Source organism: Onychomys torridus, chromosome 6 (genome assembly GCF_903995425.1).
Source record: "Onychomys torridus chromosome 6, mOncTor1.1, whole genome shotgun sequence".
Lineage (NCBI taxonomy): Eukaryota > Metazoa > Chordata > Mammalia > Rodentia > Cricetidae > Onychomys > Onychomys torridus.
This window is the reverse complement of record NC_050448.1, coordinates 134110329-134125173: the sequence shown is the minus strand read 5'-3', so window position 1 is coordinate 134125173 and position 14845 is coordinate 134110329. Positions and strand designations below refer to the sequence as shown.

General features: G+C 38.9%; 1 protein-coding gene across 12 annotated transcripts in view; it reads left to right on the top strand.

Annotated features, from left to right (window-relative positions):
- Lrrc7 (leucine rich repeat containing 7) overlaps positions 1–14845 on the top strand; it is a 357320-nt gene that overhangs the window by 260488 nt on the left and 81987 nt on the right. For 11 of the 12 annotated variants that reach the window (XM_036190946.1, XM_036190949.1, XM_036190941.1 and 8 more), the window contains 6 exons: positions 829–958; positions 2701–2816; positions 7066–7135; positions 8693–8792; positions 12002–12126; positions 14052–14300. In XM_036190946.1, coding sequence (XP_036046839.1) covers positions 829–958; positions 2701–2816; positions 7066–7135; positions 8693–8792; positions 12002–12126; positions 14052–14300 — 790 coding nt within the window. The remainder of the gene's footprint in view (positions 1–828; positions 959–2700; positions 2817–7065; positions 7136–8692; positions 8793–12001; positions 12127–14051; positions 14301–14845) is intronic. The other variant, XM_036190947.1, reaches the window with a different exon arrangement.

Genomic DNA, 14845 nt, shown 5'->3' with positions numbered 1-14845 from the left:
TCCTCATGATAATTTCACAGTACATTCCCACAATTCCTTTCTAAGGACAGGCTGACAGGACTAAGTGTGCAGTGCTGCAGACCAGAACAAACTGAAGAGCTGTGCCCATTTGAAGACAATGCCTCTTATTCTATTTCAAATGCTGATCATGGAAAGGAAACAGCCCATTATTTCAAGAGGCACTGAAATCTAAGCCGTTGTGTAAAACTTGGTATATTTTATAATACTGCATAATCCAAATGGCAAATACTTCCGTGTTGGACTTGTCCTGCCTAACAGGTGGGATGATGGAGTTCAATAAGCTGTATTGTCATTGCTTCAGCCCCAGATTTCCTGCTTTGTGTGACTGAGAGAACATTCCTTAGCCTCTGTAAGCCTCAATTTCCTCATCTGCAAGATGAATTTTAAAGGTAGATATCATATACAGTTGTTGGCGGGGGACTATTATTGAGGGTCTAATCTCTAAGGCGCATTAGTAAAATCTAGAGCAGTTTACCCCTCATTCTATCTTGTCCTCTGCCCCCCTCACCTTCTGCCCCTCCAATTACAGGTGCTCACTCCAAATCTCCTCCTGTCAATGACATCTAAGTTGTAAAGAAGCCATCTTTTGTGTCGTCTCAAGTGGTTTAGATAAATGACAAATGCAGCCATGCATGTGGTGGCATTTGATCCATTTCACTGTACTTGCTAACTAGATTGACTTATATATTATTGTGCCATCCTAGTTTAATAATAGTTGGTAAATTTGGACATGTGGCTTTTTCAAAACTTTTTCTGTATCATGTAACCTTTTAAAATATCTAAAACTACTGTGTTTTATCTTCTCAGTTTATCTTTATTAGAAGAATTTGACTGCAGCTGCAATGAGCTGGAATCCCTTCCTTCAACCATTGGCTACCTGCACAGCCTACGAACCTTAGCAGTTGATGAGAATTTCCTACCAGAGTTGCCCAGAGAAGTGAGAAGCAAGCTCGTTTCTATCACTTAACTTTCAATGACTGTTTTGAAATAAAATCCTAACAGTGCAATCGCAGGGTGGATTTATGAGTTGAACTGTGAAAATATGTAGGCATTGCCCATTTATATAGATATATACTAATTTCTTTTTTGAGTGGTAAACTCCATACAATGCATTGACTACATTTTGCATGTAAAGAAAAGTAAAAATATGTTAATCAGTGCTAAGACATGTGATTTCAAATCATTTAATTATTTTGCATTTAAAAATAGCTATACATAGCACTTAAGATAATTGCATTTCCACTTCTGAAGTAAAAGAATGGGTTTTACTATAAATATGTCTGTGAGGTTTGATGTTTCTTACAACATTATTTTAGTTTCTGGATACATGAAGATATAGCTGAAAGTTTTCCTGTGTCCTTCCTGACCTGCAGTCAGGACAAATCTCTCTCACCCGTCAGTACCTCAGCCACTTGGACTCAAATAAACACACACAGGCTAATATTATTTTTAAATTATGGCCATGGAAGGTTTCTTGTTATCTAGTTCTTATATCTTAAATTAACCCATTTCTACAAATCTGTATTTTGCCACGTAACTTGTGTGTTACTGCTACTTATACATCTTGCTTCTCATGGCGGTGGCTGGCATCATCTTCTCTGCTCTGTCTTTCTCCTTCCTCTCCATCTGTGGATTTTCCACCTGCCTCTATGCTGCCTTGCCATGGGCAAAATGGCTTTATTTATCAACTAATCAGAGCAACATTTTTTTTTACAGCATACAGAAAGACATTCCCCCATCATGAAGATATTCTTTTAATTTCGTCTCTAAATTGGATTTTATTAATGTCCAGAAAAAAATGTAAAGTGTATTTTCAATCTAAAGCTTTCTACTAAAAATTTCCACAATAATAATAAATATACTGTTATTTTAGAGTCAAAAATTAGTAAAAATGGCAAGTACCATGTAATGTGACATAAAATCAGGTTTGCTTAAAGAACTGTCAAAAGCACTGCTGGGGCCAGGCAGTGGTGACACACACCTTTAATCCCAGCACTCAGGAGGCAGAGGCAGGCAGATGTCTGTGAGTTCGAGGCCAGCCTGGTCTACAGAGTGAGTTCTAGGACAGCCAGAACTGTCTGACAAAGACACCTTGTCTTGGAAAAAAAGAAAAAAGAAAAAACAGTACTGCTGAATATGTGTACTGCCCTGTTTTAAGCACAGGTACATCAGTAATAATGTAGAAAAATAATATGATTTGTGAAAACAACAGTGCTACCAAGCATTTAAATGTTTACATTATTTAAAATTATTCTTGATATTTGAAAGAATATGAAATATGTGCTACTGTCATATCTAAAAGCATACATCACTGTAAAGAGCAAGATTATAAAAAGTGTAAGTCACAAATACACTACACTACAAGCATTAAGAGACATTAAAATAGTAAAATAATCTCTAGGGTAAGGTTGGTGGCACACTCCTACTACCTCAGTGCTCACCTCAAGTTTAAGGCCATCCTGAGTAGTATTGAGTCTTGGGTTAGCCTGGACCACAATGTGAGACACTGTCTCAAAAAAGGAGAAAGAATAAGTGACCTAAATTGTTGTATACACTAGAGAAACTAATGTGCAATAATTATATTTTGTGGTTCCTTTCCAAAATATACTTTTGTTTATTCTTCAAGAATAACAATAAGCAACCCAACATTGTAAACCCACTTCCTTTTGCCACCTACAGATTGGCAGCTGTAAGAATGTCACCGTTATGTCTCTACGCTCCAATAAGCTAGAATTTCTTCCTGAAGAAATTGGGCAGATGCAGAGGCTACGAGTCTTGAATCTGAGTGATAACAGGTATGTAAATAATTTTATAAAAGTAAATGGCCATGCACATCTTTAATCACAGAGGCCAGCCTGGTCTACATAATGACAGGTAAGAATATCACTGATCAGCTCTGATACAAAGACACAGGTTAGTCCATTGCAGCAAGGATGGATAATATTTAGTCTCATTCAGAGTAAGACAGAGCAGAAAAGAAAAAAAAAAGATGAACCCTCTTCTTATGATGTGTTATATTGGTAGGTGCTAGAAACAAAAAATGAAACTACAATTTGTCTTTTTTCCCCACATTTTCTATTAAAATGACAGTCCTCATAGGAATGGAAAGAGTAGATACTGATGGCCAATGCTTCCGTCTTGATTCAGTGGCTACAGAGCAGAGTGCATGATCCCTGTCACTGCAGTTTCTATCAGATGAATGGCAGCATGAGTCACTCAGACCTAGCACTGGCATCATCAGAGACCAGAAATCATAAAGAATACTCACAAAAGTTTCCTAATAAGCACAAAAGTTTTCATTTGTTTTTCAATTTCCTTTAGAAAAACTAATGCCAATCTAAACAAAAAAACAAAAAACAAACCACTATCTTTGTAGCTAAGCAGTGTTCCCACATAAGAAAATACAGTGCTTTATTAGAAGGTTTGGGGTTATCTTAATCATAAACCAAAGTGTCAATGTGACAACAATGCTTTGTGCAGTGAGACCCTATCATGTCCTCCTCTGGTTCAGACTGCCAGAAGAGGTAATGCCTTGGATGTCACTCTGAGAAGGCCTTGGTTAGATCTTTAAGTAAGTTTTTGTGAGCTGGATGAGGAAGTGTGATCATGGAAACTCCACAGAGAGGTGGGCTTCTACTGGCTTTGGTGAAATCACCATAGAAAGATGAATTCTAATAACACCCAGGGGAAGCATCACAGAATTCGTTATTTAAGTGAGGCCAAGTGCTTGTCAACCTGGTAAGAGGATCTTCATGACAAGCTATAGAATTCTCCTAAATACTCATTTTCCCAAAACATTCTGAATGATGATATGGAAAATAAGCTAACTAAACATCACAAATAACCCATAATAAAAGTATTGATGTGACCATGATAAACGAAGACCACGTGAGAACAGGAATAGGCAGAATGCTGGAGAGGTCCCCTGAAATCCACAATGATACATCCTCTGTAGACTGCTGGCAATGGTCGAGAGAAAGCCTGATCTGACCTAGTTTGGCTGTCAGATGTCCAAACACCCTAACAGTCAAGCTGGAACTCTCATCCAATAACTGATGGAAGTGGATGCAGGGATCCTCAGCCATGCCCCTGGTGGAGGTCCATGTGTCCAATTATCGAGAAATAGGAGGGACTGTAAGAGCGTGAATTGTTGAGCCAAGATTGGAGAGGCACAGGGACAAATAGCCAAAGGAATGGAAGCACATGAATTATGAACCAAAGGCTGTGGAGCCCCCAGCTGGATCAGGCCCTCTGGATAAGTGAGACAATTGAATAGCTTGAACTGTTTGGGAGGCATCCAGGCTGTGGGACTGGGACCTGTCCTTAGTGCATGTGCTGGCTGTTTGGAATCTTGGGCTTACACAGGAACACTTTGCTCAGCCTGGAAAGAGGGGACTGGACCTGCCTGTACTAAATCTACCAGATTGAAATGAATCCCCAGTGGAGTCTTGGCCCTGGAGGAGATGGGAATGGAGGGGAGGTGATGGGGGGAAGGTGGAGTGGGGACGGGAGGGAGGAGGACAGGGGAACCCATGGCTAAAGTGTAAAATTAAAACACAAATATATTATTATTATTATTATTATTATTATTATTATTATTATTAAAAAATGTTGAACTCCAAAAAAAAAAAAAAGGTATTGATGTCCTTACTGAGCAAATCTAGCAGACTTCAGCATTTACCATGGGTCCGACACATTTATGGAAGGTGAGGAAATATATGAACAAACTCACAAAGTCAAAAGTTTAAAATACCTTATCAGAGAAAAAGAATCATACACATCCTGCAGTATAGTAACTACAACATTGCCAAATTAATATTGTCTGCTAATTAGTCCATCAGTGAATCAAGCTGGAGAAGGTAGACAATACATAGTGAAATTTGAGGCCAAAGCTAACATTGCCACAGAGAATGAACTGCTTACAGGATCATAAGTGAGAAGTGCTATCGTAAGTAGTGAACCATTGCAATTTTGTGTTTAAAATAATCAACTGGCAGAGTCTGGCACTGTAGCTAGGAACAGTGACTGTTTTGCTCTGTCAGCTACAAGGTTGTGCCTTAGCCAATGCCCTGCTTGTCCACCAGAGATCACTGAAGGAGTACAAAGCAACAAGGCCTCTGCTCTCCATCACATTCTTCTTTATGTATAGCACATTAAGACTGCATCAAGATGACTCCTCAGGGACATGGATGAACATGACATGAATATTAGATGAGTTTCACTGACATGGCACTCAGTGGCAGCTTTTTATTTAACTGTGTAAGATATCATAAATGCTAACCAACCCCATAAATTTTACTTTATGCTTTCTATCACAAGTGAATTTAAACAACTTGTATGGGTATGTCAAGAAAGAACTGTGATATAAGTCAATACCTACTTTGTTTGTGTTCTTATTTATGTTTTACAGATATTAATTAGTTCATAAGATTTAGGCAGTCTTCCTGAGAACTCTACCACACACCCTTAACATTTACATTTGTGGTCAACCTCTTTTCATATTTACTAAATTATCTGAAAGTGCCTCATTACTTTTGGACATAAATTAAGTCCTTATTAATCATTATAACATTTTACACTTGCTTTCTAAAAGTGCATTTGTCAGCTAGCTAATAGGATTCCAATATATAAAAGACTTATGGAAATTTTCATTACAAGTGATGTGTAGAATATATGTTCAGGGATAAGACTGCTGAGGTGGTCATTGTGAAGCTTGAAGGGTGACAGTAACCAGGGTGACTAGAATGTGCAGATCACACACTGGCTCAAAAACATCAAGAGCACACTGAAGCAGGCATTCATCCATTTGGATTTCCAAAGACAGAAGCCATATTTTTACTGAATGCTACAGCTGAGGCCAAACTTCATATATCTCCAAAACACTATTTTTAAAGATTCCTTCTTGTAATGTCTACTGTGCAATGTGCAAGGGATGAAAGAAGAAAACACAATTTCTGGAGATTAGCATCACTTTGGAAACTATGAAGTGATTTAGATGTAAGACATCATGGCCCTAGCCCTTTTAGAAACTATAGTTTTATGAGGATATCAAATAATAAACAACCACAAAAATAGTCACATATAAAAGCTGTGAAATATTCTGTGCAGGCAAGGGAAAGGCACTCTGAAACTAGACTGGGTGAAGGAACTTAGGTGGGACCCAGGAAAACCTTTTATATGAGAAAATGGGATTTAAGCACTGAACAACTGTGAGATTTAATAAAGTGAAGTATAGCAGGAAGAATATTCCAGAAGGGGCCACGCTGAAATTTCTCCTAGGTTGGTAGAGCATCCTTGTGCACTGCAGCTTTGAGAAAAAGAGGATCAACGCTGGGGTGTGAGAACAGCTTTAGGGGTTTTAAGATTTTATTTTTATTTTTTATTTATGTGTATGTGTACCAGTGGTAGCAGCCTTGAGATTTTAATAGCATGTGTGAGTGTGTGTGTCAAATGTGTGAAGATCTACTGAAGTTGGAGTTTAAAGCAGTTGTAAGCTGCCTGGTGTGAGGGCTGTGAACTGAACTCATGTCCTAGGAAGAGCATCAAGAACTCTTAACTTCTGAGCCATCTCTCTATTACTGGGGTGTACACTGTAGATCCTGATCATGGTACTAACAGGATTTTTATTTTATTTAAATACTATGGGAAGCATTCAAAAGATTAGAAAGATTTTTGTTGTTTTGGGTCTGGGAGATGGCTCAACAGATAAAGGCACTTGCCTTCAATCCTGATGACCTGTTTGATTCCCAGGACCTACATGGTGGAAGGAGAAAAAAAAAAAAAAACTCCCAGAAACTGTCCTCTGACTTCCACATGCTCACATGCACAGCAACACTGGACACACACACACACACACACACACACACACACACACACACACACACACACAAATAAGAATGGGAGATTTTCATTCTTTTAAAATTGTTTAGGCATTCAAGAGAAAGGATTGAAGACAGCTATGAATCAACACAACAGTGTGTTTAAATGTCTCAGAGTGACTTTGCTATCTGTAGTTATGCTATGAGATGTCTCTTGTCTCTGCAGGTTGAAGAATTTACCATTCTCATTCACCAAACTCAAAGAGCTTGCAGCATTGTGGCTTTCTGACAACCAGGTAAAAAAAAAAAAAAACAAAAAAAACTTTATGCTCTGAGTTATCATGTTCCTAAGATGAAGTGTAATTGAAACTTTGTATCAATTGAAAGTTTGTATCACACATTGTGTAGTGTAGATGAAACAGTACCATGTGCATCAAATGCCTGTTCAATACCTACTTCATTGTCAGAGATCAAATACATAAATGATGATTTGCATGGCTTTTCAGCCCCTGGCAGTACACACATCCTTAGAGGACACACTTTAATTATAGCTCTGAAGGTAAAAACTGAAAAGCCGTTACCACAATCCCCTCAACAGGGAATTACGAGCAGCTATCTCCCTTTTTCCTCACTGTTTTTAATTATGATCAATTTAATTCTAAAACTTTACTCAAGATATTTGCTGATATAGTGATAGCTATCTTCAGTATTTTTGTAGTTATCTTGATATTTTTATATACTCATGAAAATAAATTATAATAGAACCAGGGGTTGCATGTTAATGAATAATTTTATTAACTGGAAACTAACAGGAAACGGAGACACATGCTTTGCCTCAAAAGCTTATGTGGGTCATTTCAGCAGAATTTACTACTAATCATTTTTCTTGTGTTCCTAAATCTTTGAAACCCCTACCCAAAAATATGAATGGCCATAAAAAACAATGCACCTTCAGTTCCATATATCAATATTCCCTGGGCATCGTTTCTATTTCTAGTTATTTGGGTACTTTTATTACAAATTAAAAATGACTCCTACAAATTTAAAGTGCAAGCGTAAGAGTGTTAGGGTTTCTTCAGGTAATCATGACCCTTGCTTCCATCTGCTGGTAAAAAGTTGGATTGCCATTCAAGCTCCTATGGACACCTCCATAGCACAGGCGTATCCTTACAGATGGTCATTTCCAGAGTCTGTGAATTCTGCTGCTGGGTGGCAGCCTTACATTGTAAAAATTTCTTAACATCACAAGTATTATCCTGGTGGAAGAATATCCAGAAAAGTTACTGCACCTTTTAACTTGAATTGTGGCAATGTTTCTAGACAGCTTCATGAAACCCTTGCTTCCTCCCTATTAATAAATGATATTTACACTATTCTTATGAAAATAATACCTGAGTTCTAGAAGCCTTCAAAAATAGTATTTCTGATATAAAATTGGTGGTGGACAATAAAATACAGCAAAAACATCAGATATATACACAGATTTTATTCATATGTGGGCTGTGCCTTGCTCAGTGTGAGCAGTACAGGCACTACATATCTGTCTAGACCACAACTTGTGAGAAGGAATGCATGCCCAGGACCACACCACTCACTCACTATTGAAGTTGAATACACTCTTGCCTCCTCAAGATTAGAACTGAAGTGTGCAGCTAAATAGGTTTTGGTAAGCTTTTAAAGAGTATATTACAGAAGACCACACATTATGAAAACCTTGAAATCTGAAAAGACTCTCAGTAATATTCATGGTATGCCATCTTATCCATTCATCTCTGAGAGGTCAGACTATTAGCTATTTCCTTATGTAAAATCTTGACTAATTTGTTTATCTAACTGGTGCTCATTGCTTCCAGTCCAAGGCCCTTATCCCTCTACAAACAGAAGCCCACCCAGAAACCAAGCAAAGGGTACTGACCAACTACATGTTTCCCCAGCAACCCCGGGGTGATGAAGGTAGGTTGTCAGCAAATGCATTCTTTAATCTTTAATGGTGTTGTACATAAAAAGAATTTTTTAATTCTAATCTCTGTCCAGAAATCATGATTCACAGGTGGTAAAAGGAAACTCCATAGCATATCATGTGGGGGTTTGAGTCTCAGTGCTGTAATACTTTAAGTAAGATTCCAAAAGCAAGGTTCCTCCAGGAGACAGCTCAGTTTGCAGAGCGCTTACCATGCAAACATGAGAGCCTGAGTTCGTCCCCAACATCAGTGTAAAAATCCCAGTATGGGGACACATAACCTGTAATCCTGGTGCTGGGGAGCAGAAACAGGGGGGATGCCTTATGCTTGCTGTTCAGCCAGCCTAGCCTAATTGGTGAGCCTTAGTTCCAAGTGAGAGATCCTTCCTCAAATATTAAGGTAGAGATCAAATGAAGAAGACACCTAATGTTGATCTCTGGCCTTCACTTGCATGTACACACACATGTACCCAAATACACATGAACATACAGGAGTAAACATTCACACACCCACCACTACTGCCACCACTGCCACCGCCACCACCACTGCCACCACCACCACCACTGCCACCACCACCACCCCAAAGAGAAAAGCCTTCCTCCTTACAGCTTACATGAGAATAATGTAAACACTCTAGAGTGACTTCTTCTGTAAGGGTTAGACTCCAGGGTATGGGACCTGGTCATCAAATATTGTACCCAGCAGCTAGCAATGAAAAAAGAGGATTTAGAGCCCAAGAAGGACTGGACAGAGAGGGTCTTCTGTTGGTCTCTTATTACACAGCATATTTTAAAGATCAGGACAGAAATCTTGGACCACTACATGTAAGTTAGTCATAGGACTTGACCTACAATAATGATGTTTTCATCTTTACATTGAAATTCCCTAAGCAATGTCAGCAGCTATGATTAAAAAAACACTTTTTAAAAACCTAAACTTGTTATAATAAAGCTTCTAGCCTATGATCAATCATACTATTATACCAAGCCTTAAAAAGGGTTGCCTTTTCCTGTTTAAAACAGCACTGTGTTCTCTGTAGCCATACAGAAACATGGTGGTTCTTATAACAATGAACCCACTCTAATGCAGTCACAGATAAACCCACCCTGTCTGAGACCGGCTTGAGAAATGAACCATTTGCTTATGTGTTCCTCATTTTCAAACATAATAATAGATGGCTTTAGTCTTTGACTTCCAGATGTAAATGAGTCACTGGAGAATATATAAGGGTACTTTTTGTTGCTGTTGTTGTTGTTGTTGTTGTTGTTGTTTCGAGACAGGGTTTCTCTGTGTAGCTTTGCGCCTTTCCTGGAACTCACTTTCGAGACCAGGCTGGCCTTCAACTCACAGAGATCCGCCTCCCGAGTGCTGGGATTAAAGGCGTGTACCACCACCGCCCGGCGTAAGGATACTTTGATTCAAATTTTGACTTGCAGAAATAGAAAAGGGGAAGTTTGTTTTGAAATATAATTCTCACATATGAATAAATTGATCTTTTGGTTTTATGAAAGAAAGTCCACCACATTTTTGTACAATAAAGAACCAAGTAAGAACTGTTCTATTAACCTGAATTTATTTCCTCTTCTTCATAACATCTCTGGGTTTCAAAATAACATAAAGAAAAGATGAAAAGTAACCCAGATCCACAAGCCATTCCTGAACTCCAGTGTATCACCTAAACCTATAAGATGAATTGCTAAACAGTCTTATTAATAAAAAACCTGGAGCCAAATATTGGTGTGAAAGCCAAGAGATCAGAGGAACAGAACAAGCCACAGCCACAAGTTCTTACCCTAGGTAATCCTCGGCCCAAGAGAGACCTACCTCCTGCATACCCATGCCTCTATGCCTTTCTGTCCCTGCCCTCTCACTTCCTCTCTCCACTCAGCTACATCACTCCCTCTTCCTGCCCAGCTCTATCACTTCCTGTCTGTCTGTACAGACCTCCAGACCTCTATGGTTAACTAGTGCTAGGAATAAAGGTGAGTACCACCATGCCTGGCTCTGTTCCCAGTGTGACCTTAAACTCACAGAGATCGGATGGATCTCTACCTCCTGAATGCTAGGATTAAAGGCATGTACTACCACTGCCTGACCTCTATGTTTACTATAGTGGCTGGCTTTTCCTCTGATCCTCAGATAAGCTTTATTGGGATGCACAAACAAAATATCACCACATAAACCCCTGGTCAGTTCCCCAGTGTGAGGTCAGCAGTCATGTGACCTGAGACGTGAAAGTGTTTGCCTTTGCTTTTTTAAATTTTCTGTTTGGTTTTCTATTGAGGACAGAAAATTTGCTGTAATAATTAAAAAATATTTCTTGAACTTCAACCCAGTCAGCCAACTTCTGTTTGTTGAAAAAAAGATAATAAATGAATTTTAAGAACCCAATAAGACAGAGAAATCTTTTTGGAAAAGGAGTCACCCTCAACTAAGCACTTACTATTGAGTTTTCATGCAGTTTTCGCTGTTACTTCACAAAGCAAATTTTATCACTGGATAATATTTTGATCTAAATTAGATTTATAAATCATACTCCCTGCTTATTTGAGGCACATTTAAGTGAATTGAAGCCATGGTGTTAAAACTGAATTCTCTATGTGTTCTCTGTCTTAAAAATGAGATAACTCCAGTCACATACAACTCCTACATACACACAAAGAACCAACAAGAACATCAGACTACTGCACAATTTGCTGAAAAATCATTGCTGTGTAATATCTTGCTTGGTTTCAATGTGATACAGGCTCTGTAGTCACCCCAACATGGGGTAGGACATGGGACCTGAGAGACCTGGAGCAGATATGACAGCTCTGCCTGCTTCTTCATAACAAAGATGATGCCAGTGTGTCTCCCCCACTGCTGTGAGGCTTAGAGACTGGAATGCTCCATCCAAGTCTCCAGCTGTTACTGTTAGCCCAGGGGAGCCCATTCCTAGACTAGGAAACTTCCTGACCCTCATGACTAACAGTAAAATGCACAAGCCATAAGACATACCAGGAGGAATGTTCTGCTTTCCACTTCCTGTCCTTCCTGCCCTCTCCTTCCTTTTCCTCAATATCTTTTCCCGGCCCTTTTAAATGTATTTTACTGTATTCATTGGTGGTACTTGCTGTCTCTTTTTGCATAATATATTAAACTTTATTAAATACTTTGTGTATATAAAAGAAAAGAAAAGCATTAATACTTTGGACTCCATAGATTTCCAGTCAGACAGCGACAGCTTCAACCCCACCCTGTGGGAAGAGCAGAGACAACAGCGCATGACTGTTGCCTTTGAATTTGAGGATAAAAAAGAAGATGACGAAAATGCTGGGAAAGTTAAGGTGAACTTTTGGCCTTTGTTTCTCTTATTGTTCTGTCTGTCCACTGTTATTATTCAGACAGAGAAGGGATTCATTAAGTGACCTCTCTGGAAGGTCACAGTCACTTTCTATTCTCATGAAGATGCCCCAATCTAGAGGGCCAGTGTTCGGGCAGCATTGGTGTGATTCAGAATGAGAGGAACGTCCCAGTTCTGACTGAGCAAGTCTGATTTGCACTCCCTTCCACACCCCCCAGTATAACATTCGAGAGATTCAAGCTGAAGTGGGGAGAAAGTCTAGGTGATGAACCTCACCTAAGTCTTCTTCCTTCTGTAACACTGCAATAATCCTTTTGGCCAGTGGGCCAGGCCCCATGCAGACAGTACCAGCCAAAATACACTTTGTAGAGGACAAACTGATTGGCATGCTCCAGTGGTATTGCATCCCTGAAGTCTCCCACATGGCTGGGGCATCGAAAAGAACTTTTGTTTCTTTAAGTTTGAGTTTTAAAAGGAGGTGAGTGTCCAACCACAAGTGAAGATCTTTAGGCAAAACAACTTATTTTAACTGTATTTTAAAGAAATCTTTTATTGTGACTAACCTGAATGAAGAAACAGGTTAAACATTTAAACCTAATTGTTTCATTATTTAAATTTTCAAATATCAGAATTGGCTGATATTTCATTAACACTTAATTTCTCATATCATAATGGCATCTTGAATCTCTCATTAATTTTTATATTATTTGTGCAATTTTTCAAAAACATCATGAATACTAACAGCTTTCACTTGTAGTGACTAATGACCTAAGTAACTATATATGCATCTTATTAATAAATCAAGATTATGTGATGTGTTCCCAGTCCCCACCTTACCACATTTTCTAAATGTTACTTCTTAAACCATTATTCATGATGACTGTATCATTACGGAAAACTTAAATGGAATTATAAATCCAAAATGACATACTTCCTTTTAAAATTTTTGGTTGAAGAAATATTTATGGATGATTGATTATTGCTGTCTTATGACCAAAAAGACATGTTTTTAAAATTTGTGAATTCTTAGAAAATAATTATGCTAAATTTGATACAAACCCTTAAAACAATTCAGTTCCACTCTTCAAGGATTTTGTGTTAAATCAAGATCCAGTGGGTGATGCATTCTGTGTTGGACTCTTGATTCATTTTTATATTTAATTGAATTGTCAAAATTACTACATGCTTCCTCTTAAAAATACATAATCCATTTAATATGTTCCATAGATGTGTTGATAAAATCATGAAATATAGAAATGGAAACAATAATTTAGAAATCCTGTTTGTGTGCTCTGTGATTATTAGTATGTCTATGCTCATAATGGGTTCCATATGCTTTAGAGTGGTTTGATTTTTCTCTGCATTTATGTACATTCACTTTATTTGTATTTTGGTAAAACGATATGTTTTTCCAAAATCTCAAACTACTTGGCTTTGACTAATTTGACTGTTTCGATGCCATTGGCTGTCAGACAAATTAGAGGAGAAACACTCTTAAGTACATCATCATGGGAAGATGATGAATGGAACACCCTGGGATCTTACCAGCTCATGCTCTTCTGGTTCATTACATGTACATTAAAATTAGAGCCATTTTAATTTTAATTGACCTGAAATTTAAAAAGGAACCATGGGCCTATACCATCCACTTTCAATGTGACAAGAATATAAAGTCCTGCTTGGAGTGTGTACAGTGAGTGTGAATGCTGAGTTGTGTGAGGAGGTTGCCACCCATAGCTTCATGTTATGCTGTTTTAGTATATGGAATTAAAATTCATTGTTTTAAATGCATTGCCCAGAATGAAAAAACAAAAAACAAAAACTACCCAAGGGTAGAAAATGATCAAGCAAACATGTTGCTGCAGTGCTCCTGTTTCTCCCAGAAAATGGAGATTCCTTCTCCCGCAGGCTCTCTCCTGCCAAGCCCCCTGGGACAGGGGCCAGCGTGGGATTACTCTCCAACCTGCCAGGCTGTCTGGCGATTGCTGCACACCATGGGCCAGGTGTGATCAGCAGATCCAAGATATGCCCGTCCCCCAGAGTGACCCCCAGCTGGCATGGGGTTGTATAAGTGGCCTCCAGCAGGAGCGGAGCATGTGTGCTCCATTGCCAGTGGCAGCACAGTCCACCACTCTTCCCTCTCTAAGTGGCAGACAGGTAGGCCTAGGTGTTTGGGGTAGGAGAAGCCCAGTAGAGGCTCCCTCGGAACAGTGCTTTATGGGGTATGTGCTGCATGATTGGGGGTGAGAAGTGTTGGTCGCACAGCAGCCTTCAGTTTGCCAGTGTATGAATCCAATTTATCTTTATGATTATTGACATTGGCAAAGGGTGGGAAGCCTGAGTCAGAGGGTGGGGACATCAATTGAAGGTGCCTTTTTGTGGGGTATCTGGCATGGCTTTTAAGCTGGGGCTTTGCTTTTGTTTACTCTCCTTTGGTTCTTTCCTTTAACATGTGGGGATACTGCCAGTTGGGCAGAATGCTGACCAGACTTTGGAAGTGATTGGAATTGTCCTGTGAATAAGCACGCTTCTCAGGGTCAGCTTAAGGGAAACTAGACAAACCTGACTTGTAAACACCAGAAGTTGAAATTGAGATTTGCTGGGAACGGACTCTGAGCAAACAGAGACTTCTGTTCAAAAGCAGCAATGTCCCTTAATTTGAAAATTTAAATTATATGAATTCCTGTAAGAGAAGATGGGGT